The sequence below is a fragment of the Pan troglodytes genome, chromosome 21, assembly GCF_028858775.2.
Source record: "Pan troglodytes isolate AG18354 chromosome 21, NHGRI_mPanTro3-v2.0_pri, whole genome shotgun sequence".
NCBI classification, from domain to species: domain Eukaryota; kingdom Metazoa; phylum Chordata; class Mammalia; order Primates; family Hominidae; genus Pan; species Pan troglodytes.
The window spans coordinates 12,636,320-12,662,282 of NC_072419.2; the positions used below are offsets into that span (position 1 = coordinate 12,636,320).

The 25,963-nt window shown below is 45.0% G+C and overlaps 1 protein-coding gene across 2 annotated transcripts in view; it reads right to left on the bottom strand.

Moving 5' to 3' along the window:
* Positions 1-4,791: 4,791 nt before the first annotated feature.
* Positions 4,792-25,963, bottom strand: part of FERMT1 (FERM domain containing kindlin 1) — a 47,838-nt gene continuing 26,666 nt past the window's right edge. For both annotated transcript variants that reach the window (XM_016937422.4, XM_016937424.4), the window contains exons 9-15: positions 24,851-24,900; positions 18,880-19,004; positions 17,675-17,781; positions 14,957-15,178; positions 13,925-14,049; positions 9,347-9,488; positions 4,792-7,280 (exon numbers count right to left, since the gene is read on the bottom strand). In XM_016937422.4, the coding sequence (XP_016792911.1) occupies positions 7,107-7,280; positions 9,347-9,488; positions 13,925-14,049; positions 14,957-15,178; positions 17,675-17,781; positions 18,880-19,004; positions 24,851-24,900 (945 nt within the window). In that variant the 3' untranslated portion in view covers positions 4,792-7,106. The remainder of the gene's footprint in view (positions 7,281-9,346; positions 9,489-13,924; positions 14,050-14,956; positions 15,179-17,674; positions 17,782-18,879; positions 19,005-24,850; positions 24,901-25,963) is intronic.

The following is a 25,963-nucleotide window of genomic DNA, read 5'->3' on the forward strand; positions in this document are numbered from 1 at the left end:
TGCACCATTCTCTCATACATTTCTTCCAGTGATAGAGTGGAAAGGTAGCATCCCCATTTTTAAAGATGTGAAGATTCTGGCTGCATTATTTTCCTAGAACTGGTGTAACAAAATTACCATAAGCCTTGTGGCTTGAAACAGAAATTTATTCTCCCACAGTTCTGGAGCCTAGAAGTCCAAAATCAAGATGGCGGCAGGGCCATGCTGTCTCTGAAGGGCGCAGGGAGGAATCTGTCCTTGCCTCTTCCTGGCTTCTGGTGTTTGCTGGCGGTCTTTGGGACTCCTTGGCCTGCACCTGCATCACCCCCGTCTCTGTCTCCACCATCACATGGCCTGGCTTCTGGTGTTTGCTGGCGGTCTTTGGGACTCCTTGGCCTGCACCTGCATCACCCCTGTCTCTGTCTCCACCATCACATGGCCTTTCCCGCTCTTTTCCTTTGTTAGTTAGTTTGTTTGTTTAAGACCGAGTTCTGTTCTTGTTGCCCAGGCTGGAGTGCAATGGCACGGTCTTGGCTCACTGCAACCTCTGCCTCCCAGGTTCAAGCGATTCCCCTGCCTCAGCCTCCCAGTAGCTGGGATTACAGGCTCCCATCACCACGCCTGGCTAAGTTTTGTACTTTTAGTAGAGATGGGCTTTCACCATGTTGGTCGGGCTGGCCTCGAACTCCTGACCTCAGGTGCTCTGCCTGCCTCAGCCTCCCAAAGTGCTGGGATTATAGGCATGAGCCACTGCGCCCAGCCTACCTTTTCCTTTTTTTAAGGACACCAGTCATATTGAATTTAGGACTCACCTTAATCCAGTATGATGTCATCTTTACTTGATTACATCTGCAAAGACCCTATTTTCACATAAGGTCACATTCACAGGTTCTGTGCAGATGTGAATGTGGGGGGACACCATTAACTCAGTACACTGGCTGGCAGAATTTATGGCATCTACACTCTTTCTTGACAATTCCTCTGGTGTCTGGTATCCTCCCTGCCAAATCCATGCCACATCTCTAAGGCCAGAGCTTCTTACACTTCTCTGGGCACACATATCGCTGAGAGTCTTGTTAAAAGGCAGACTCTGACTCAGAAAGTTCTGGGTGGACCTCAGAGCTGGGACTAGGGTGAGCCGAGGAGGTGCCCTGTACGACCCTGACAGTGAGGGCCTCCTTAAATGCTGTGCCCGGGATGCCTCACCTGTGCCACCCTAGTCCTGGCCCTGTGAGATTCTGCCTTTCTGACAAATGCTGCTGGGCCAAGGACCACACTTTGAGTTGCAGTCCACGTGGGTTTCATGCGTGGTATCTCACCCTCAATAGCAATGAGGGTGTTTCCATTTTGAAGTTGGATGTCTGTAACTCCTAGAAAGGTAACAGTGGTTCTGCTACATTTTTCTTTTTCTTTTTAAATAACATTGGGTCACATGGGCTGAGCTGGCTGCCAATAATGTTGGTTCTTTAGTGACATTTCAGGAAATTAAGTTGGTAGCACAGAGATTCAGGGCCCCTTTGTAAGCACCTGGTCAGACCTTCATCCCCAGCCCTCCTGGCTTCCCAGAATATCCCACCATTAGTTCTGCCTCCTGACCTCTGTAGCACTGCCTGGAAGAGGTCTTTGCTCTCTTCCAATAGCCTCCCCTACCAGCCAGGGGCTGGGCCCAAACCAGCTACCCCATCACCAGCAATAGAGCCTATGCACTGAGCCCTGACCCCAGGCCTTGCTGCAAGCCCTACTCTTTCCTTACAGTTTTATATATATGTATTTTTTATTTATATTATATATATATTTATATATTTATTTTAAAATTTTATTTTTAGAGAATAAAATTTTCTCACTGCTTTGTCGCCCGGGCTGGAGTGCAGTGGTGCAGTCATAGCTGTCTATATTTTTGAACTTAATTTACCTTCCCTGTTACCGGCCCCATTTATGTCCATCAACACATCTCTTGAGTCAGAGGGCACAGGCTTGGGGTGTTGGGCCCTTCTCTCCCCCAGATCCTCTGCTCCTCTCACACAGGGTTCTGCCTTCTCTCCACGGTCCACTTTTGCAACTGAGGGATGTCAGAGGGCAGCCAGAGGCCTCCCCGCCCAACTTCCAGGGGTGAAGAAGAGAGACACTATCCTGTTAAGTCCCCATTCAGCGTTTGTCATTTGCAGTGGCTGGGGAGAAGCGGCTATAGGATTTTTCCTCTGTGATGACTGAAGACACTGCAGCACATGGGGAATTATGTGTGTTTTTGGAGCTCACAGAGTAAGTTGGAGAAAAGAGGTAAATCCTTTTAGTGGAAAGAATCTTCCCCACAGGTGTTAGTAAGGAGCATTCTCATTCAGGTTTTTTAAAAATTGGGACTCCTCTGAGATAACTGAGCCTTTACAAAAATTATTATGATTATTTTAAATAGAGACAGGGTCTTGCTGTTGCCCAGGCTGGTCTTGAACTCCTAGGCTCAAGCAATCCTTCCGCCTTGGCTTCCCAAAATGCTGGGATTACAGATGTGAGCCACCACACCCGGCCAATCACTGAGTCTTGATGCAACATGAGATGTGTGTGCAAATGTCAGGATAGCTTTTTCTTTTCTGTTTTTGTTTGTTTGTTTGTTTTGTTTGTTTTGTTTTTGTTTTTTTGAGATGGAGGAGTCTCGCTCTTTCACCCAAGCTGGAGTGCAATGGTGTGATCTCGGCTCATCGCAATCTCTGCCTCCCAGGTTCAAGTGATTCTCCTGCCTCAGCCTCCTGAGTAGCTGGGATTACAGGCAGGTGCCACCACACCTGGCTAATTTTGTATTTTTAGTAGAGACGGGGTTTCTCCATTTTGGTCAGGCTGGTCTCGAACTCCCAACCTCAGGTGATCCTCCTGCCTCGGCCTCCCAAAATGCTGGGATTACAGGCGTGAGCCACCGTGCCCGGCCTCCCCTCTTTCTGATAGCACTCAATATTTCCACAAAACTCCAGTGAGGTTCAAGGAATTGGAAAAACTTTGAAGCAAGTGAGGGCCAAGGGCTTCACTTTTTCAGTTTTTCAGATTTTCCAGCTATGATTTCCTGGACTCAAGAGTCCTTGGCTGTAGGGTGCATGAGAAGGAAAGATGGGTGAAATAACAAAGAGGAATGTTCCCCTTCTTTCTCCTACCACTGAGAGATTCTGGGGTGACAGGGGTGGAAAGGAGAGAGGCAGGAAAGTCACGCTATGTGAGAAAATAATTAAAATGAATATAGAGATAACTAAATGTAGAAGCCAAATTTTTTTTTTTTTTTTTTGAGACAGGGTCACTGAGGCTGGAGTGTGATGGCATGATCATAGCTCACTGCCACCTTGAACTCCTGGGGCTCAAGGGATCCTCTCAGCCTCCCAAGTAGCTAGGACTACAGGCATGTGCCACCATGCCCAGCTAATTTTTAAAAATCTTTGTAGAGATGGGGTCTTGCTGTGTTGCCCAAGCTGGTCTTGAACTCCTGGGCTCAGGTAAGCCTCCTGCCTTGGCCTCCCAAAGTGCTGGGATTACAAGGTGAGCCACTATGCCCAGCCCCAAAAAATAAATCTTGTGAGTTAAAAATAAAATTTTAAAGTGATTTTAGAAGACAGATATTATAAAATATCTTGACTTCTTGTATTAAATGAGTTTTCAAATTAAAGCTTCCTCATTTCCTTGCTTTTCTGACCGTGGGACTAAAAATGAAACTTTCCCAAAATTAAGCACGGTGGCTCACGCCTGTAATCCCAGCACTTTGGGAGGCCGAGGCAGGCGGATCACCTGAGGTCAGGAGTTCAAGACTAGCCTGACTAACATGGAGAAACCCTGTCTCTACTAAAAAAAAAATACAAAATTAGCCAGGCGTGGTGGTGCATGCCTGTAGTCCCAGCTACTTGGGAGGCTGAGGCAGGAGAATCGCTTGAACCTGGAAGGCGGAGGTTGTGGTTAGCCGAGATCACGCCATTGCTCTCCAGCCTGGGCAACAAGAGTGAAACTCCATCTCAAAAAACAAAAACAAAAATCAAAACAAAGAAAAAAACAACAACACTCTAAGCACCTCATTTCTCTGGCTCCCAGACCTTTTTGGTCCAGCCTCTCCTCCCACAGCTAACTGCTCTTAATGCCCCTGGTTCTCTCTTACTGGTATGAGCCTGAGCTCAGGAACGCCTGCTCTGGAGCTGGGGTAAGGGGCATTTCAAGGCTGGGCAAGGCTGGGGAAGGAAGGGTGGGGTTTGCTGGGTTAAGCTTAGTGGCTGCTGGAGTCAAGACAAACACTGCTCATTGGCAGTGTGACCCTGGGCAAGTTCACCTTCTGAACCTTTCTCCTTTGTAGAGGAAGCCATTTCTACCCTCTATGGGCTGACATGAGAATTGCACAAAGGGATATCTATAAACTGCATGTCACTAAAGCACAGTGCCCTCAACACTCAGCCATCAGAATCAGAGGCTTCTGCTGTTCTATTGCCGCTGGGGATCTTTGCTTGCTGGTGTGTGTGTGTGTGTGTGTGTGTGTGTGTGTGTGTGTGTGTTTTAATATAGAACTGGAAAGAGACAAAAGAGCTCACGATAAGGCAGGATATGCCAGGAAATCTGTGACCAAGTCAGTGAGAAAGGAGTTGAAACCAGCGGGTAAGTGAGGTTTCTAAGGGGCTCTCTGAGGACCCCTGGAATCTGCCACTCCCCACACCACGGGAGGGAACGACCCGGAATCTTGGCGCTGTGAGGGGAGACACATGTTAGACCTCAGAGTTGCAGTCCCTTTTCATAATACAGGAAACAGTCACCTTTTTGGAGACAGTAGGTTGGAGAGGACACAACAGGACCGTACTCAAATCCATATAAATCTTTTACTTAAAAGTCATATAAAAGAATAAAAAATGCAGATTTCTGAATCAACTGTAGATAAGGAAGCAAATGATGTTGAAAGGTGCCCATTAATTTAAAATTTCATCATAGGAAGTTGGGTGACCTTTTGCACTCAGTATTAAAAAAAACATCAAGTTGCTCTTTGGAACAGTAGCATTTAGGTTTTTTTTTTTTCTTTTGGTCACACTTGTTTATTTCTTTGGGATGTTGCTGTGTGTCGCGGAAGAAACGCTCCCCTGAAAACTGTAACCAAACAAAGTTTGGTTAAAACCAGTTGGTTCCTTTGTTTTCATGGAAATGTCAGACAACTATGAAAAGCTAAGGAAGCATGTTGAACTGAAGGTCTGGCTTTGGTAAATTAGGCAGAGATGTTCTCAGCAGCAAACAGGTAAAATCTGACATTGAGAAGCATTATTTTAATGTAGGACCAGTTATAATCTTAAAGAACTGACTAGGTTCTAAAATAATAGAACTGAGAAATAGGACTGAGAAATGACCAACATCAAGTATAATACGGTACACTTAGCACTTGTTTCTATAGAAAACATTTCAAATCAAGTTCTTTATGATGTGAACCAGATTTTCCAAATGCCTAAACCACTTCTGAGCTTTAAGCAAGGCCTCAGAAATTCAGCGGGTGCCTGGGAGGCTTCATTCACATTCACCTCTGAGGAGAGGCTAAAAGAGGCATTTCCAGATGGCAGCTACTGGCTCAGAACCAGGGGGTCCCTTGCCAAGTCTGTCTCTATGTGGCTCCCGGAATTGCTGAGGTCTCACTTCTGAGGGCTTTGATGGAAAATAAAGCAACAGCTGACGCTCACGGGCCTCGGAACTCTGGCCAGGCTCCCTGAGGGGTGCATCCTAGGAGAACTGAAAAATGGGATTGGAGCTTTTGCCTTATCCTTACACCCCAAGTTCTTTGTGTGGCAGAACATCTATGAAAAAATAAAATATTGCCTGATATTTCCCTTTACTTCTGGTATTGCTTTTGACCTTCTCAAAACCCACCCCTCCCCCCTCTAACAAACCAAAATGGAAAATGACAATTCAGGCAGCTGTTAATTGGCTCACTCTCTCAAGGCAAGCACTGTCTCAAGGCAGTCTCAAGGCAGAGATGACACAGCAAAAAACAGAGGGGGAGAAAAAAGTTATTATTGGCTTGTGATTTACAAAAGCCAAAGGCCTTTAGATAAAAGGCCGGGAGTCGTACCAACATAGATACCAAATCCAGGAGAACACAGACCAGCGGTAAGAGGGACGCTTCCCCACGACCCAGACCAGCCTAAAGCCCCTGTGGGGGCAGCCAGTGGGGAGCTGTCAGACCTTGGACATGGTGGTCTTTGAGAATAGGTCTGCCCTTCTCTCCCTGACCAGTTGGGATAGAGACCTGACTGGAATCCTTGACGCTGGCAGGTGTTTCTATGAACAGAGAGGACTGTGCCTGTCTTCCTGAATCCCAACCCAGAGTAGAAGCAGTTGAGACATGGATCTGGGTTGAGAAATGGGTTTTCCTGTCCCCCTGTGTCACCCACATCTTCACAAAGGACTTACAGGTGGCTGAGAGATCTGTAGGAATGGAATGGGGCTTGCAGGTGGCCCCAGAAATCTGAGGAGACCAATGACTAAGACCAGATGTGGGTCAGTGGTCATCTTGGCAGGTAACACTGTGGACAGATGACACTGAGGGCCACTCCTCTGACCTTGGGTTGTCAACTGCTACCTGGTAGCCCCACCCCTCCCCTTTCTACCCCGAGACCTTGGCCTCCAGGGAAAAAGTGTGTGTAGGAACTCCCTCTGCCATTTTGAAAAGACAGGAGCTAAAAGCAGTTCCATGAAGGAAAGGCGTTTCGTTTCATACCTGAGTTTGTGAAATAAGAGTTGTTCTTGCTACACGTGATTTTTACCTTTCTGTCTTCTCCTTTGACTTAGTAATGAGACAGATCAGCACGAGGATAACTTGTAGCCATACACCTGGCAGGTTCTGCAAGTCAGAGAACTGTAACCACATGCTGGGCCTTAGAGCAATCTTAGCGCACCTGCTTTTCTCCTGCCTACCCATTTTATAGAAAAAACAAGAGAGGCTCCTTCCGTGGCTGGTAGCACAGGGCAAAGTAAGGAAAGGGATGTGCCAGCAGTGGGTTTGAATGAGGATCTGGGTGACCAGCGATGAATGTATGTTGTCTGTTAGTCCAGAATCTACATGCTGGGCAAGTTAGGGATCCCTCTGGGGAGGGGCGCCTTTGGCTTGCCTTGTTGGTGTGAGCTGAGCACGCGTGCTTGTTTCAATCCTGACCGCCGGTCAATTTGTGGAACAAGTCCTCATCGAGTGTTTCATTCTGGTCCTTGGAGCGGGTGGACAAGAAAATGTAGCCGCCAATGTACTCGTGCACAATCTTGCAATCTGCACTCAGGCAGGTGAAAGCAGTAAAGACGTTTTGGTCAAACTCGATGACCACCTGGAAGAGGAAGGCACAGAGAAGCTTAAACTCTGACAAGGTATGATGAGAAAGAAGTGCTTTGCTGGACTGGCCCCTGGAGCTGAGGGCTGCTGAGGTGGATGACAGATGGATATCTCTCTAAAACACAGAAAACCATCACTTCCGTTAAACACTTCCAGAAAACATCTTTGCTCTCTTTGCGCCCTCTGGTGGTGTCGACTTTGCTGCACGTCTGTTTAAAAAAACTCCCAACACATTTTCTGTCTATAGTTTAGATACAAGGATTTTGCCCAAGCACTCCCTGTCTCCCTGTGTTGAGGGGCAGAGTGCTTCGCAGGCACTTTATTTTTATTTTTATTTTTTTTTGAGATGGAGTCTCTCTCTGTCACCCAGGCTGGGGTACAGTGGCACGATCTCGGGCCACTGCAACCTCTGCCTCCCAGGTTCAAGCGATTCTCATGCCTCAGCCTCCCAAGTAGTTGGGATTACAGGTCTGTGCCACCACACCTGGCTAATTTTTGTATTTTCAGTAGAGACGGGGGTTTCACCATGTTGGCCAGGCTGGTCTTGAACGCCTGACCTCAAGTGATCCATGCCTCGGACCCCCAAAGTGTTGGGATTATAGGCATGAGCCACTGCACCCGGCCTGCAGGCTCTTTAATGAATAAAAGTCTGCCTGAATTTTCCTACAGCCACTGCCCCGAACCCTTTGCTAGCTGCAAGTCATAAACTCTAAGCACTAGAAGAAAGACTTAGAGACTTTGCTGGTTCACAACCTTGGCTGCCCATTGAAATCACTTGTGGACCTTTAAAAATTACTAATGGTTCGCTCCTCCTCCCAGAGATTCAGATTTAACTGGCCTTGGGTGTGGTCTAGGCAGTGGTGTTTTAAAGCTCCCCAGGTGATCCTAATACGCATCAAGGCTTTAGAGCTACCGCCTTAGAGGTCATCTAATCTCTGAACTTGATTTTACAAATAAGCACCCAGATGATTATCAACACTGCTGAGAGGAAGTCAGGGTTCTTAACAAATGTGTGGGTCTCTTACCATCCCTCTACGTCAATGACTTTCTATTGGAAAATGAGAATGCCAAAGGAATGAGGGAAGATTGAGTCTGTATCAGCAACATCTGAATGTTTTAATTAATTCAAGAATGAATGAAACAGCGTCTTGCTTTGTTACCCAGGCTGGGGTGCAGTGGCACAGTCACAGCTCACTGTAACCTCGAACCTCAACTGATCATCCCTGGCTGAGTAGCTGAAACTACAGGTGCACACCATCACACCTGGCTAGTTCAGCTTTTTTTTTTTTTTTAATTTTCTGTAGAGACAGGGTCTCATTATGTTGCCCAGGCTGGTCTCGAACTCCCAGCCTCAAGTGATCCTCCCACCTCGGCCTCTCAAAGCACTGGGCAGAATGTTTTAAATTAGCGGCAGGATGCTAAGCTGCCTCTAACTTCATCTGGAATTTTCCATGATACAGGCTTGGCCTGAACTTAGCTCCTAGGATGGGAGATGATGGGAGGCTGTAACATAGGCTAGGGGTTTGAGGGCTCCTGGTTTTAAGAGGTGAAGCTTTTCTCAGTCATCACTATGGACCTCACTTGTTTCTTCAGCAGTTTTCCCTTTTGGGCCTGGAATGCTCTCCAGGTGAGCAACTGAATCTTCCAGTCCTCAATCGGGTTTCTTGGCAGCCAGTCAGATGAGGCTTTTTTTGGATTTATTTTGCATAGCAGTTACATCTCCAGTAGTTTCTCGTAAGTAAGTATCAAGCTAAATCCTATATAATCCTATGCTGAGTCAATGAAAATTAATGAAACTGCTCAGCAATTTCAGAACCTGTCTATATTGAAAGTCTGCATGGAGACTAAGCCAACCTGCAGTGCTAATGCAAGAGCATTTGGCCTGTGCCTGTTAGGAAGCTGCCCAGAATTGCATATGATTATTTTAGCAGACAGTTACCACATGCTTGCGGTTTCTTAGGTCTAAATAGAAGAACACCTTTTAAAAATCAGAATAATCTGCAATTCTGAGGGACACACATTTATAGGCTCAACACTGAAGAGCAAAAACTTTCACTTTACCTGCCGGGTTTCCCAGTTTACATTCCACTGTTTGATATTTGTGAATCTCCATGTTGTCACTGGAATCCCGGTGGCTGCATCAATTTTAATCAACCTGTTATATGAAACTCCCAGAATGTCATCTTTCTTGCTTCCTTTAAATCTGAAAAGAATCATAATATTAGTTAAGAGAAGCAACTGCTTCCTATAATACAATGTTCACTCACATATAACTTCTTAAAAATACTACCAGTATTTCTGAATCATTTCAGAGGAATGGACAATGAAGAGTTAACTTTCTGCAGGGGGGCATTTTTATTGGGATATAGACAGCATGAAAAAAGAATGAAGGCTATCCTGCAGATGGTCTTTAAGTACAACTGACATCAGAGAGAAGAAAAATAAGATGGAATCAAATAAATTCATTCAAAATGATTACTGACTCTGTGTTGGGCACCCTTCTAGGCACGGGAGATATAGTAGTAAACTAAACGGATGGAAAATTTCTGACTGTGGGAGGGAGAAGATCATAAGTACGAGGTACATATGCCAGATAAGATGAAGGAAAATAAAGTTGGAAGGGCTACAGGGAATACTGGTAATAAGTTTAAAAGAGGGAGGTCAGTGAAAAGGTGACATTTGATCAAAAAATGGATATGCATGAGGATGTGAGCCGCGTGGATATCTGGGGAAAGAGTATTCCAGGCAGAGGGCACAGCCACTTAAAAAAAATTTTTTTTTAATGTGCTTAAGGACCTGCCAGGAGGCCCATGTGGCTGACACAGTGAAGGAGGGGAGAGAAATGTGAGTTCAAGAGCAAAGGCCTTGTAGGCCACTGTAAGGATCTGGCTTTTACTCTGAGTGAGATAAGAAATCCTTCAGATTTTGTGTGTGTGTGTGTCTTGTAGAGACAGGGTCTTGTTATGTTGCCTAGACTAGTCTTGAACTCCCGAACTCAGGCAATCCTCCTGCCTTTGCCTCCCAAAGTGCTGGGATTACAGGCATAAGCCGTTACACCTGTCCCAGATGGTTTTGAGCAGAGGCTTCACAAAATCTGATTTAGATTTTAAAAGGATCCCTCTGGCTGCTAAGTTGAAAACTTAGTGGGACCAGGGTAGAGGCAGGAACACCAACCAGGATCACTCTGGACCGGCTCTGTGATGGTGGTGGAGGAGGCGGAAGAAGCGGTCGGATTCTGTGTGTACTTTGAAGGTAGAGTCACTAGGAGTTGCCTATGGGCAGGATGTTGGTGTAAGAGAAAGAGCAGAGTCAAGAATGACTCCAAAGGATTTGGCCTGAACATCTAGGGCGAGGAGTTGCCTTCTACTGAGACGAAGAAGTATGTAGCGGGGAGCCAGTTTGGGGGGAAGATCCGGAACTTTGGACATGTTAAGATGAGATGCTCATTAGATATCCAAGGGTCACTGGATTTATGAATCTCCAGTTCAAGAGACAGTTCTGGGCTCAAGATATACATTTCAGAGTAATTGGCATATAAATGAAGTCAAAAGAATGGCTGAACCCAAGAGGGTGAGTAGAGATTGAGGTGAGGAATGCTTTAAGAACTGAGGCCTGGCTGGGTGCAGTGGTTCACATCTGAAATCCCAGCACTCTGGGAGGCCGAGGCAAGGGGATTACTTGAAGCCAAGAGATTGAGAGCAGCCTGGGTAACACAGTGAGATCCCATCTCCTAAAAGAAAGTCAGCTAGGTGTGGTGGCTCACAAGTCGCAGCTACTTGGGAGGCTGGGGTGAGAGGATCACATGAGCCCCGGAGTTTGAGGTTATAGTGAGCCATGATTGTGCCACTGTGACAGAGTGAGATCCTGCCTCTAATTAAAAAAAAAAACCAAAAAACTGAGGACTGTGCACTCCGGTATTATAAGAGATTGGAAAGATGAGAAAGAACCAGCCAAGGAGACCAAAAGAACTGGTCAGTGAGGGAGGAGAAAAGCCAGGAAAGTCAGCTGTGTTGGAAGGCAAGTGATGCAAGTTGGCGAAGGGTAAGGGGTGACTCACTGTGTCAAATGCTGCGGAGAGGGTAGCTGGTGCAAGGACTGAGAGGCGACCAATGGACTCAGCAATGTGAAGGTCATGGGTGGCCAAGAGGTGACCTTGATGACAGAAAGTAGCAGGGGCAGTGGGGTAGGGAGGGAGAGAAAACCTAACTGGAGTGGTTTCAAGAGAGAATGGAAGCAAGGAATTGGAGGTAATAGGTACGTACAATACATTCAAGAAGTTTTACTGCAAAGTAGGGCAGAGAATGGGGAGAGCAGCTGGAGGGGGTTGCAAGAAGGGGAAACTGATGTGAAAAATGATGTTGCAGGAGACAGAAAAGCATAATTTTAAAAGAATTCCTAGCTGAATATGTCACTTTTCACATCATTCTTATCTTCTGCATGTCACCCTTGGTTAAAATTTACTCCACTTTTCTGGAATGTTTTCCACATTATTCCTTCATTTCACCACCTTAATGCTTAATATCACAAATTAACCCACTTCTTACTCCACCCACTTCTCTCTAACCTATGGGAGTTCCCTGGGCTGCTCTCCATCATCCAGGGAGCGGTGAAGCAAAGACCTAGTTTTCTCGGGTGTGGGCAGATCCCGATTCCTCCAGCCATCCTACACACAGCATGGCTGCTCCAGGCTTTGACTCTGACTGACCTTGGAAAAAGCAGATCTTCGCTACACCTGGGCCCACTGCCGCAAAGCCTCACCTCCATAAACAGGTGTTAGAGATAGAGGGAGGTGCAGGGGGAAATAGCTGGTAAAGGAGGAGTTGTCACCGGAAACTTGTTCAGGCCCACACCACGCTTCACCACGTATCAGGCACTTTGCTTGCAGGCTGCACTGGATTCTCTCAACACAGTAGGTTCGGAGTGCCCACTGAACACATGGAGAAGCTGCGGCTTGGGGAGCGCAGCGAAAATGCCCGGGTCACAGAGCTAGCAGAGGCAGAGGTGAGACTGAAAGCTGGGCCTGGTCAGTTCAAGTATTTATGTGGTTTTCACTATGCGGGGTTGACTTCAGGGTTACAGGTGAGTGTGTGTGTGTCTGCACATGGACACATATGCACGCACATGGTATCCAGTACAACTCCGCCCTTCCTCACTCCTTTGTTGGGGTAAGTAAAGCAGAAGGAGTTGCTTGTTTGGGACAAACGTTGGGGACTGATGTTCAATGAGATATTTCAGTGAATAGGAAAGTCTGTTTTTTCTGTTGTTTTGTTTTTGTTTTAGAGACAGTCTCACTGTGTCGCCTAGGCTGGAGGGCAGTGGCGCCATCTCAGCTCACTGCAACCTCCACCTCCCAGGTTCAAGTAATTCTAGTGCCTCAGCCTCCTGAGTAGCTGGGACTACAGCTGCACACCACCACGCCCAGCTAATATTTTTTGTATTTTTAGTAGAGATGGGGTTTCGCTACGTTGCCCAGGGTGGTCTTGAATTCTTGAGCTCAGGCAATCCATCCACTTTGGCCTCCCAAAGTGCTCGGATTACAGGCATGAGCCACCGCGCCCAGCTGGAAAGTCTGAATAGACTCCCCTGTTAGAAGTAATGGAGGAATGGAGTCTTTGGAAAGGGCCAAGAAAACAAAAACTGCCAGTGCTTAAAAATACAAACCAATTTTCCCATCCCCAAATTATAAGATGAGAAAGTGACAGTACTTGCTGTACTGTAGGATTGGGGGTAGATTTTGCTTCAGCATCAGTCTCCTTTTCTGAACTGAAGAATGTAATTTGATTTACAAGCATGCTTGTGGATATGTTTTGGGAAACCATCCATTGTATACAGTGGGGCAGAGCCATAGTGCTAGGCGGGGATAACAAATGAGGATGCAGGACTTTATGCCAAGTGTGCCCTGGACTGGGGGTGAACTTGGACAAGTCACTTAAGCTGTCTTTCTGGGGGCAATAGATGGGCCTCCTATGCATCCTTCAGATCCAGAAATCTTCAGAGACCCGTGAGAACAGGGTTGCTACCTGATAAAGCTGGGTAGAAATAAGACAGAGCTTCTGGGACCTCTCTAAAAACCTAAAAATTCTGCAAAGCCACACCACGAGACACTATGAGACACAAAAAGGAGGAAGCTGACATGAAAGAAAGTCGTAGCCAGGTGTGGTGGCTCATGCCTGTAAACCCAGCACTTTGGGAGGCTGAGGTGGGAGGATTGCTCGAGATCAGGAGTTCGAGACCAGCCTGGGTGGCAAAGTGAGACACCACCCCCACCTCCCCCGCCACCCTCCCCACACCCGATCTCTTAAAAAAAAAAAAAAAAAAACCGAAAAGAAGTTACAGATTTCATAAAATCAATATGTGATGTTTACCCTCTGGTTTTGGAAAGGTAGTTATCCTAAAAAAAACCCTCCTTTTAAAATTTCCTTTCCCACATTTAGCTGAGTTTCAGGGGTGTTGGAACTTAGAACAGAAGGTATGGAAAAGGTTTATGAGCAGCCCAAAGTGTCAGGGCTATTTATAAAAGGGCAATATTCTCAAATAAAAAGCATTCTATATTCTAAGCTAAATGAGAAAACTGGGGCTCCCCAAAAGCCACTTAAAATTGAATGGAAAGTGTGAGAAACAAGTGAACACTGTAATCACCTGACAAGGTAGTAGGTGAGGCCAAACTCAGGCAGTGACTGCCACGCCTGGATGAACCGCAGCTTGGCTTCGACCAGGGGCATCTGGGCCACGTTCTGGTGCGCCTCCAGGATCCGGGCGGCCAGCTGAACAGAAACACACATCAACCTCTCCTCACATGCACCGGCTGCTCTGTGATCACCCTGTTAGCTCCAGATCCCCCGTAAGAACAATACACTCAAGGTCCGTCTGCAGCTCTACAAAGACAATCCATTCTCATCCATTCATTCTCTCTCTTTTTCTACAAGATACAACAATCACTGGAAGAAGCAGGAAAAGGATCACCCAACACATAAACTTCTAAAGTTGGTGCAGTTGGAGAGCTCTGGGGTCCCTCTGTCTGAGGTCTGTGGAGTGTCCACAGACAATGATTCTACATAAATCAGCTCATCTGTGCAACTTTTAACCCACTCCTATAGAAGCATAATTTTAATTATTAATTTGTGAGAACTAAATAAGTTCAATCTGGGAATACCTACATGTTTAGTCAGCAGTACAGTCACCTCTAACAAAATTAACAATAATTTCATAACATCATCTAATATTCAGGACATAGTCAAATTTCACCATCAACTGATTTTTTCATGATGATACTCTTAATCAGATGGAATTACTCCTTTTTTTTTTTTTTTTTTTTTTGAGACACAGTCTTGCTTTGTCGCCCTGGCTAGAGTGCAGTGGTGCAGTCTCAGCTCACTGCAGCCTCCACCTCCCGGGCTCGAGCAATTCTCCTGCCTTAGCCTCCCAAGTAGCTGGGATTACAGGTGTGCACCACCACGTCTGACTAATTTTGTATTTTTAGTATAGAAGGGATTTTACCGTGTTGCCCAGGCTGGTCTTGAACTCCCGACTTCAAGTGATCCACCCACCTTGGCCTCCCAAAGTGCGGGGATTACAGGTGTGAGCCACCATGCCCAGCCGGAAATCCTCCTTTTATTTTTGTTTGCATAAAGAATTTACTGCAAACAATTGCCCTAACAAGATTAACAGTACCTGTTTGGATTTGTGTTTTTTTGCACACCGTGGTGACACAAAACATTCTGGGTTCATATCCATGTTTTCGAGACTGGAAGCCACCTGAGACGCAGAGTTCCTGTTTTTCATCCTCAGAAATGAAAGGATGTTGAGGACCTCTGGCTGGTAGGAGCTGTCTGCCATGGTTTTGCCCTTCGATGCCAACATGCAGGCAGCCATCCATTGGGCGTATTGATTCTCCTGCAGCAAACAGAAGGTTGAGAGGCAAGCTCAAGTGCAAAGCCCCCTGCTGCACACAGAGGGGGACTTGGGCTTTCTACCCCATTACAGTGCAAAACCATCACCTTCCAAGTAAGATGTGAAGTGGCACACATTGTGAGTGGCTGCTCATCAGCTAATGTAACACCTAACAGTAGTTTTTGAGTCCTGTGTTGAGTTTCTAGATGCTGGGAGGCTAGAGGATAGGAATGTCAACTTTGATAAATTGCATGCAGGGAATTTGCATTTAAAGATGATCCAAGGGCCAGGTGCGGTGGCTCATGCCTGTAATCCTCAACTTTGGGATGTTGAGGCGGGTGGATCAGCTGAGGTCAGGAGTTCAAGACCAGTCTGGCCAACATGGTGAAACCCTGTGTCTACTAAAAATACAAAAATTAGCTGTGCATAGTGGCAGATGCCTGTAATCCAGCTACTTGGGAGGCTGAAGCAGGAGATCCCTTGAACTCAGGAGATGGAGGTTGCAGTGAGCCAAGATTGCACCAATGCACTCGAGCCTGGGCGACAGAACAATACTTTGTCAAAAAAAAAAAAAATACCAGGTGTGGTGGCTCACACTTGTAATTCCAGCACTTTGGGAGGCCGAGGCGGGTGGATCACGAGGTCAGGAGATCAAGACCATCCTGGCTAACATGGTGAAACCCCGTCTGTACTAAAAAGTACAAAAAAATTAGCCAGGCATGGTGGCAGGCACTTGTAGTCCCAGCTACTTGGGAGGCTGAGGCAGGAGAATCGCTTGAACCTGGGAGGTGGAGGTTGCAGTGAGCCGAGATTGCACCACTGCACTCCAGCCTGGTGACAGAGCGAGACTCCATCTCAAAAAAAAAAAAAAAAAGGTCCAAGGACACAAAGAAGTGCCATGGGGCACAGATAGGTGGTGAAACCGCAAACTGTCAGAGAGCTTTCCTTGATATGTATTTCTGTTTTCATATCACATCTGCTCTCTACGCACAAAAGAAAATGATGAAAAAAATTAGCTGATTTCCTATATTATTTGTACCCTGGTCTATCCTTGGTAAAGACTCTAACTCTAAGGTAGCAATCATGGCCATTATGGGATCTTAACAAGTCAGTCGTGGCTTCTATTGCTGTTTAATTTCTGTGTTTTATTTCTAACTTCAGGGAGTGAACAGGGGTGGTCCTCAGAAGTGCAAGGGATGCAGTTAAAGAGGGGCGTTCTTCAGTGCAACAGTGGGTGAGGAATGTTGAATTACTGGCCTCAATCTTCACTGCCCCTGATAAGGTTTGGCTCTGTGTCCCCACCCAAATCTCATGTTGAATTGTAATTCCCTGTGTTGGGGGAGGGACCTGGTGGGAAGTGATTGGATCATGGAGGCAGATATACCTCTTGCTGTTCTTGTGATATTGAGTGAGTTCTCATGAGATCTGATGGTTTAAAAGTGTGTGGCACTTCCCCCTTCACTCTCTCCCTCTCCTGTCACAATGTGAAGATGTGCTTGCTTCCCCTTCACCTTCCGCTAAGATTGTAAGTTTCCTGAGGCCTCCCCAGCCATGCCTCCTGTATAGCCTGTGGAACTAGGAGTCAATTAAACCTCTTTTCTCTCCCAGTCTCAGGTAGTTCTTTATAGCAATGTGAGAATGGACTAATACACCCCCCACCACTGCCATCCACAACCTTCGCCATATAACTTTACAGTTCCTCCCACCAGGGAGGAATTCCCATCCCTTGACTGCAGGCTCAGTCATGTCATCTGCTTTGGCCAGTGGAATGTGGGTGGAAGTGACAGTGTGCCAACTTCATGCCTAAGCTTTAGGAGGTGCATGTGTTGCTATGTGCCCTCTCACACTTCTGCCCTCACCAAGAGGAGACCTTCCCTAGGCAGCCTGGGACCCAGAATAAATAAAATCAGCTCAACCAGAGGCACAGTCCCACCAAACCTGTGTCTCCAAACCCATATGACCAGCTGACACCATCCTGGATCATCCAATCCCCAGCCTACCTTTCAGCACATCTTTCAGAAAACAATGTTTATTGTTTTTATTTTTCTGGGGGAACAGAGTCTCGCTCTGTCACCCAGGCTGGAGTGCGGTGGTGCCATCTTGGCTCACTGCAAACTCTGCATCCTGGGTTCAAGTGATTCTCCTGCCTCAGCCTCCCAAGTAGCTGGGATTACAGGCACCCGCCACCATGCCTGGCCAATTTTTGTATTTTTAGTAGAGATGAGGTTTCACCATATTGGCCAGACTGGTCTTGAACTCCTGACCTCAGGTGATCTGCCCACCTTGGCCTCCCAAAGTGCTAGGATTATAGGTGTGAGCCACTGCATGGCAAATGTTTATTGTTAGAATGTCATTGTGATTTTGTTACACTGTGATTGTTTGTTACAAAGCAATAGCTGAGTGACACAATAGTGCTCTAAATTTGTGAAAACATTTTTGGGTTTTGCTCTTAGGCTTAGTAGAGGTGAAGTGACTTAATATTTTTGGGGTTTTACTCACATGGTCACATCTCAAATACATTTCATTCATACCATCGGCAACAGGGATTAGTAACTTGATTCCAAATTTTCTTCCTGCTACATTTACATCGGGCACAACTTCGCAGCCTGAAGGACAAAGATCAGAGACAAAACTGAGTTCTGAGGCATCTGTTAGATAAACATCAGGTGTGTATCTGAAATAAAGACTTTGAATACAAGCCCCTCAGATTTGCTTTGGTTTTGAAAAATGGAGGAGCAAGCTGATAACATTAATTAATGGATAATTAGATAAATCTTATGAACAATTAACATAGATAAAGAAAAATGCTTTTCTTTTACAGTTTTCTTAAATCAAAAAGTCAATTTAGTTCATTTTCAGGTTAATGCCAGCTCTCCAAACTCATAGAAAAAATTGTGGATATGAACTTTAAAATAAATCAAAGCAGAAGGAATTCTCTGATTGCCACAATAATGTGAGTTGAGTGTACTGGTTAATTAAATATTTCAATTAATAGATGGTTATCAGGACGCTCACAGTGACCTTTAGAAATTAGAATAGGCATTAAAGTGACACTGAATTAAATATAACTGTTCTGGAATACAGAAAACTTTTCAGGATCTTACAGCACCTCATGTGCTATACTCTTGGACATGAATTACCACCACATCATAAGCTCTGGACACACTGAGAAAGATGGAACAGCAGAATGCAAATAATCACGTTTACTAGACCGCATTCAAGGCTCATGCTCGGAAGAGCAGCTGCAGCCGGGCTGTCATTTGGAAAACAGTGACATTCGTTCTGGTGGTTCCTCTAGAAGTAAGTAAACCGTGCCTCATGGTGTCGAAACCCTGACTTTAATCTGCTCATCCCTTTTTCTTTTTTCTTTTTTTTTTTTTTTTTTGGAGACAGAGTCTCACTCTATCACCCAGGCTGGAGTGCAGTGGCATGATCTCGGCTCACTGCAACCTTCGCCTCTTCAAGTGATCCTCCTGCCTCAGCCTCCCAAGTAGCTGGGACTACAGGTTTGTGCCACCACGCCTGAATAATTTTGGTATTTTTAGTAGAGACGGGGTTTCACCATGTTGGCCAGGCTGGTCTTGAACTCCTGACCTCAGGTGATCTGCCCGCCTCAGCCTCCCAAAGTGCTGGGATTACAGGTTTGAGCCACCGCGTCTGCCCTGACTTACGATGAGCCACAGCAAGATATAACGTACTCTTACCTCTAAGATTTAGTTTTTCTAGTGGTTCTCCTTGTTCGAGTTCCTTATTTTTAAAGTATGCTATGGATGTGTCTTTAAAGATGAACCAATATTGTTTGAAAGCTTTTGGTAGTAACTTCTTGGGCCTGCAAATTCAAAGATAGTGAATGTTTAAACCACCACCCAGAAATGTGGAACACGCTGCAGACTTCAAGCAGATCAGATCAGATGTTTGTGTCAAACAAAACACACTTTGTTTTTTCAAAAATAATTTCAAATTGCTAATTTCTAAGCGCTAGAAATGAAATGCTCATATGAGATGTAGATTTTAACACGAAGCCTCCAGCCGGGGCCACACCTGGCCCTGCTACTGTCTACACGTGTGTCCTGGGAAAGATCCTGCACTTACCTGGGCTGCATGCACTGCCTCTGTGTGATGGGGACAGTCGTAGTCTGGGAACCCAGGGCTTTTGTGAGGACAGAATGAGTTCATCTACATGAAGAGCTTATCACAGCACCTGATGCAACTGAAGTGTTAACTGTGATGGTGTACGTGAGGAACCAACATGAATCTGGTGACATTTGGAATCTCGGCATACTTTTTGCATTTGAAAAAGCTGTCGATATGGACAGCCCAAGCTTCAGGTTACCATACATACAAGTCAGATATAAACATGAGCAGCATTTTCTGTAGTTTCCTCTTGACTCTTAAGAGAAACTATGGGAGAATTCTCAGTGAACCATGGAAATCAGCGATATCTACAGCTAGTCAATATAGACTCTACTGTTATTAAAAACTATTTTGGGGAAAGGTATCCAGCTGTGGTGTTGGTATCTGTTGGGGCCAGAAAACTTTATACAGTGGACTAGACAAGGTTGGTGGTGCCAGTGGCAGGCCTAAAGGTTGGGTCATTCAAAATAGGAAACGTGAGAATGAGCTAGGGGGAGGACAGGGGTTGGAGATAGGCAGAGAAAAGAAATTATTAGTATGCGGTTCGTGGAAGAAACCTGGCCCTGGGAGCAGATCAGGGTATCTCATGCCAGAGGGGTGGACTTCTGCATCAAGAATGGGAGAAGAAAGGAACCTTGGTGTTCCTCTTGGAGAAGAGAGGAACCATTCATATGTAATTTGGGGCAATTTTTTTTTTTGGAGACTGAGTCTCGCTCTGTTGCCAGGCTAGAGTGCTGTGGCGCGATCTCGGCTCACTGCAACCTCCAACTCCCTGGTTCAAGGGGTTCTCCTGCCTCCGCCTCCTGAGTAGCTGGGATTACAGGCATGTGCCACCATGCCCGGCTAATTTTTGTATTTTTAGTAGAGATGGGGTTTCACTATGTTGGCCAGGATGGTCTCGATCTCCTGACCTTGTGATCTGCCCGCCTCGGCCTCCCAAAGTGCTGGGATTACAGGCATGAGCCACCACGCCCAGCTGGGACAGTTTTTTTAAACATGTCAGTACTAGTCTTTCCTTAGCTAAACATATGTTATCCTTAACACAAAGATAGGAAAGAAGTTGCACATAAAAAAAAAAGTATACGCTGGGTGCCAGTGCCATCATCTCAGCACTTTGGGGAGCTGAAGTGAGAGAACTGCCTGAGGCCAGGAGTTTAGGACCAGCCTGGGCAACACAGGAAGATCACATCTCTACAAAAAAAGAAAAATTAGCCAGGCGTGGTGGTGTGTCTATAGTCCCAGCTATGTGGGAGGATTGGTTAAGCCTGGGAGGTTGAGGCTGCAGTGAGCTATGATCACACTGGGTGACAGAGTGCGGACTTGTTTCTAAAAAATAAATAAATAAAATTAAAAAACCCAGCAAAACCCCCTCAGTGTATTACAGAAGAATATTACATATAATTTATAAAATAAATTTGAAAAACATTATATGAACTTAACATTTCCAGGATTAAGAAAAAACACTGTATTAAAATAGTATTTATTTGCTGGGTGCGGTGGCTCGTGTCTGTAATCCCAGCACTTTGGGAGGCCGAGGCAGGCGGATCACTTGAGCTCAGGAGTTTGAGACCAGTCTGGCCAACATGGTGAAACCCTGGCTCTACTAAAAATACAAAAATTAGCTGGCCGTGGTGGCGTGCACCTGTAGTCCCAGCTACCTGGAGGCTGAGGCACAAGGATTGCTTGAATTCGGGAGGCGGAGGCTGCAGTGAGCTGAGATCACGCCACCGCACTCCAGCCTGGGTGACAGAGCAAGATTTCGTCTCAAAAACAAACAAAAAGCAAAAAACTAGTATTTATCATGTTGAGGGCTGTAGTTAAGACAGTTCTTTTTTTTTTTTTTTTTTCTTTGAGATGAAGTCTTGCTTTGTCACCCAGGCTGGAGTGCAGTGGCACAATCTTGGCTCACTGCAGCCTCTGTCTCTTGGGTTCAAGCAGTCCTCATGCCTCAGCCTCCCGGGTAGCTGGGATTACAGGCACGTGCCACCACGGCCGGCTAATTTTTGTATTTTTAGTAGAGCTGGGGTTTCATCATGTTGGCTAGACTGGTCTTGAACTCCTGAGAGCTCAAGTGATCCGCCCACCTTGGCCTCCCAAAGTGCTGGGATTACAGGCATGAGCCTCCATGCCCAGGCAGTTCTAAGGAACATATTGTTGTTTAATACTCAGATTCTCCAAAATGAATAGTATTTTCAGAATAATAAAGACAGCACCTTTAACCAAAAGATACAGGTAATAAGGTCTTGGTTTAATCTTCAGCATCTAAATATTTCTCTTTAGGATTAAGAATGAGGCCCTACTTCTCTGTTTTACCTGGACCTTAAGAGTAGCAAGAGATCTCAAGTTCCTCCTCCTATCTCCTGCCTGGAAGTTTTGTCATCTTTCAGGATGCTTCTGACACATTAACAAAGCTAATCATTGCTGCTGTTCTATGAAGCAAAGCCTGGGGCAGGGTAGGGGAAGGGGCAGTGGAGGCGATGCTAGGTGGTGAATGATGTGCGTAAGAACGAGCGAGACAGGCTCTCCAGGCTCTCATTAGAATTTTTTTTTTTTTGAGACAGGGTTTCACTCTGTTGCCCAGACTGGGTGGAGTGCAGTGGTGCAAACTCGGCTCACTGCAACCTCTGCTTCCCAGGCTCAAGTGATTCTCCTGCCTCAGCCTCCCCAGTAGCTGGGATTACAGGCGCATGCCACTACCACCTGGCTAATTTTTGTAGTTGGTTGTGGATATTCCCCTCTAGGTATTTTTGCAACTACATATGTTAGGGCTTCATAGGTTTTGTCATCCCGGATTCGTTTCTATTTTATGTTTTCAGGATCCCCTTATTACATAAACACATAAGACATTTAAATTTGTATCTAGGCTGGGCTTGGTGGCTCATGCCTGGAATCCCAGGACTTTGGGAGGCCAAAAAGGGAAGATCTTGAGTCCAGGAGTTTGAGACCAGCTTGGGCAACATGGTGAAACTCTGTCTCTACAAAAAATACAAAAATTAACCAGGCGTGGTGGCACATGCCTGTAGTCCCAGCTACTCAGAGGGTTGAGGTGGGAGGACCGCTGGAGCCTGTGAGGTAGAGGCTGCAGTGAGCTGTGATCACGTCACTGCACTCCATCTTGGGTGACAGAACGAGACTTTGTCTCAAAAAAAAAAAAATTATATCTACATCTGTGTGTGACACAGCCTTGGCTCTGATTTCTCAAGAGATACTTTTCATTTCCACACAGAACCCCATGCAAGGATGAACTTCCTTACTGCTTTCTTTGGCTAATGGGTAGTTTTTCTATTTTTCATTCAACAGAAGGGCAGCCTTTGCTCATTTCCACCTTTAGGCAGGCGCTTCAGTTCTCACTTCCTGCTTCACACTGGACTGAAAGGTTCATCTTCTATCCCTACATGGGAATTAAAATCCTAGCCTCAAACCATGACAACCTGTCTCTATTCTCTAAATTCCTCTGTGTGGCTGATGCTGCGTTTGTAGAACTAGATTCCTGCCTCATTTCCTGTAAGTTGGCATTTCTGTTTCACTTCATGATTAATTCTGTATTTATAATTCTTTTATTTTATCTAGCATGCATATGTATTCATAGCAAGATAAGAGTTTGCATTAGAGCTGATACCCTGTTGCTAGAAACTGAAGTCCACTATTTATATCATAAATTTAATAGATTTTTTTAAATAAAAAAAGAGCTTCACTGTAATAGAAAAAACTTAAAAATCAAAGGATTACTTCAATGCTCTTAGTACTGATGAGGAAAGGAGGTCTAGGGAAATGAAGGGCCTGTCAGAGGTCCCACCCTACCAGGAATAGAGTTCCATTCTCGAATCTCTCTCCCCTCTTCCCTCCTACGAGCTCTCTCTCCTTCCTTCATTTGTTTCTTCTTTCCATGGACTATATTATATATTCAATGCAACATCTTGAGACCTTAGATAGTATCCACTGGCCAAATATGAGGGCAATTTTGAGAGTATAAGTCACACTGAAAGCCTGTGACAATTCAGGGTAGCATAAGTGATATGGATTCAACTCCAGAATCACTTTCTTCATCAGAAACATCTATAGGAAGGCTACAGTCACCATTTGGTTTTTGAAGGGCTTGATTTGCCCTCTACAGAGAATGTGGCAACTCATTTTTTTGTGGAACAATTATGAATACTTTATTAAGATGTACTTGTGGATTCAAATTGTTAACTTTTTTTCCTGTAGCTCTGATTATAACAATATGAGTGAAATGTGGTTACAACCATTTATGCCAGGGAAGTTAAATGAATGACCCTGACCGGGCGTGGTGGCTCACGCCTGTAATCCCAGCACTTTGGGAGGCTGAGGCAGGCGGATCACCTGACGTCAGGAGTTCAAAACCAGCCTGGCCAACATGGTGAAACCCTGTCTCTACAAAAATACAAAATGTAGCCAGGCGTGATGATGGGCACCTGTAATCCCAGCTACTCGGGAGGCTGAAGCGGGAGAATTGCTTCAACCCAGGAGGTGGAGGTTGCAGTGAGCTGAGATCACACCATTGCACTCTAGCCTGGGTAATAGAGCGAGACTCTGTCTCAAAAAAAGAAGAAGAAGAAAAAAAAAGAATGACCCTATTGTTTGCGACCACATCCTACAATCACAGTAAGAAATCCCCAAAACCAAACCTGTAGAAACCCAGTGACAAATATTGTTACCTTTGGACACTTGTTTGTCATTTATACCTGCTTCATTGTTCATTCTTTCTAATTCTCTCTTTGCATCATGTGTTATCAAAAGCAACTTGTGTTTCCTTTAAAGCCAACTGCCCCAGTGAAGTGCCCGTTGGTTAAGAAAAGTCAACAAACCATAAAGTGAAATAAGGAACTGACAGGACTTCAAAGAGCCTTGTCTCTTTCATCCTAACATACCCTGGCACCATTGCAGAGGTGGCAGTCCATTATTTCCATGAAAAAATAAAACTTCTTCTCTGCCTTTTTAGCAGTTTCAGGTCAACCTGAGGTGATGGGGGAGTTTATCAGAAGTACTTAAACAGGTAGATAAACTAAGGTGACTACTCTCTGTAAGCCCAGGATCAAAGTTCTAGAGAGAAATGGCTTTTAAATTATAAGCCTTCAAATGGTATCAGCATACTGAGCTTCCCAGATGGAACCTACTAGAAGCTCTAGTATGGCGGATGTGTTTATTATTGCTGATGTGAACCCAGCCATTCACTGAGGGTTCACGCTGCCATTCACTGAGCATGTACTATGAACCAGGTACCACGCTCAGTGCTTCATATGCATTATTTCATTGAATCCTCCCAACAAGCCCAAGGGGAGGTATATTCCCATTTTATAGATTGGAAAATGGAGGCTCAGAGACATAATATATTGCTCAAGGTCACCTAGCTGGTGTGTGTGGTAGAGCTACGACTCAACCCATTGTTTGTCTGATGGCAAAGCGCACATTTTACCTTTGAACCATGAACCTGCCTCAGGGATATACAATTTAAACTCCTGTACTCTTTATCTTCAAGACTTTGTTATGAGTAACTCCTTTTGCCCATAAAAGTTTACTTACCTAAATAATTTGAGATTATCTGCAAGTTTAGGGATATCAGTAATGTCCTCCTAAGAAAAAACAAATAATGTTTCAAAAGCAGGAACTTCATAAGTGATGCTGATACTCAACCTGCACTGTCTAATATGGCAGTCCCTTGCTATATGTGCCTATTTAAATTTGAATTAATTCAAATTAAATAAAATGAAAAACTCAGTTCTTCAGTTACACTCGCTACATTTCTGATAGTTAACTGGGTGTGGGAGTAAGGAGGGTTGGGAGGAGAATGGGGGCCCTGTTGAGGTCCCCTAGGTGGCTGGCAAAGTTCTGTTTCTTGATTTCGGTGGTGACTTGGGTGACAATTGAATACTAATTTGTTAAGCTGTACATATGTGTATTTTTCACTTTTCTGTTTGTGTCATAGATTACAAAAATGAAAAACGAGATGAAAAAAATGAAAAAGTGGATCAAGTACTCCCTATAACTGTCATTCAAGTTAAAAATCTGAATTAGAAATGACTACTTATATATGCAAACAAAAGATTTTATAATTTTTATATTAGAGTGGGTAACTCCTGCTACACCTAGGTCACTGATTAAACTTTCAAAGTGAACCTTGTTCAAAGTTCATTCTGTAATGTAGGCTGGTGCCTGTTTTCAAACTGAAAAGCCTATTGTTAGCATCACGTAAAACTATTAAGGGAGGGAGGACATAACTTTTTATTTATTCTAAAAAGAATTACTTTCCTGTTGTATTTATTCAGCGGAGAAAGTAGACAACAGAGAACTCCAAGTTCATGGGGCCTATGTCTTCTATAAACGTGACACAGGGCCCTGCATCTCTACAGAATCTTGGCATTTAGTTTGCACGAAGTATTTGCTCCTGAATGAGACCAATTTCTTATTTTAGGACATTTAATGATAAGAGAACATACATTGAATGCAGAAGAATATAGTAACTAATTCTAATCCATGATTACTGCTTACATCTAATTATGGTGGACCCACCTCTCTGGTTCAATGTGATTAATAATTATTCCCATGGCCGAAGTTAAACAAAAGTGTGGCACCTCATGAGTGAATTAAACAGGAGGGGCATTTCAGTTATAAAGCTGACATTCACCTTTCATGGAT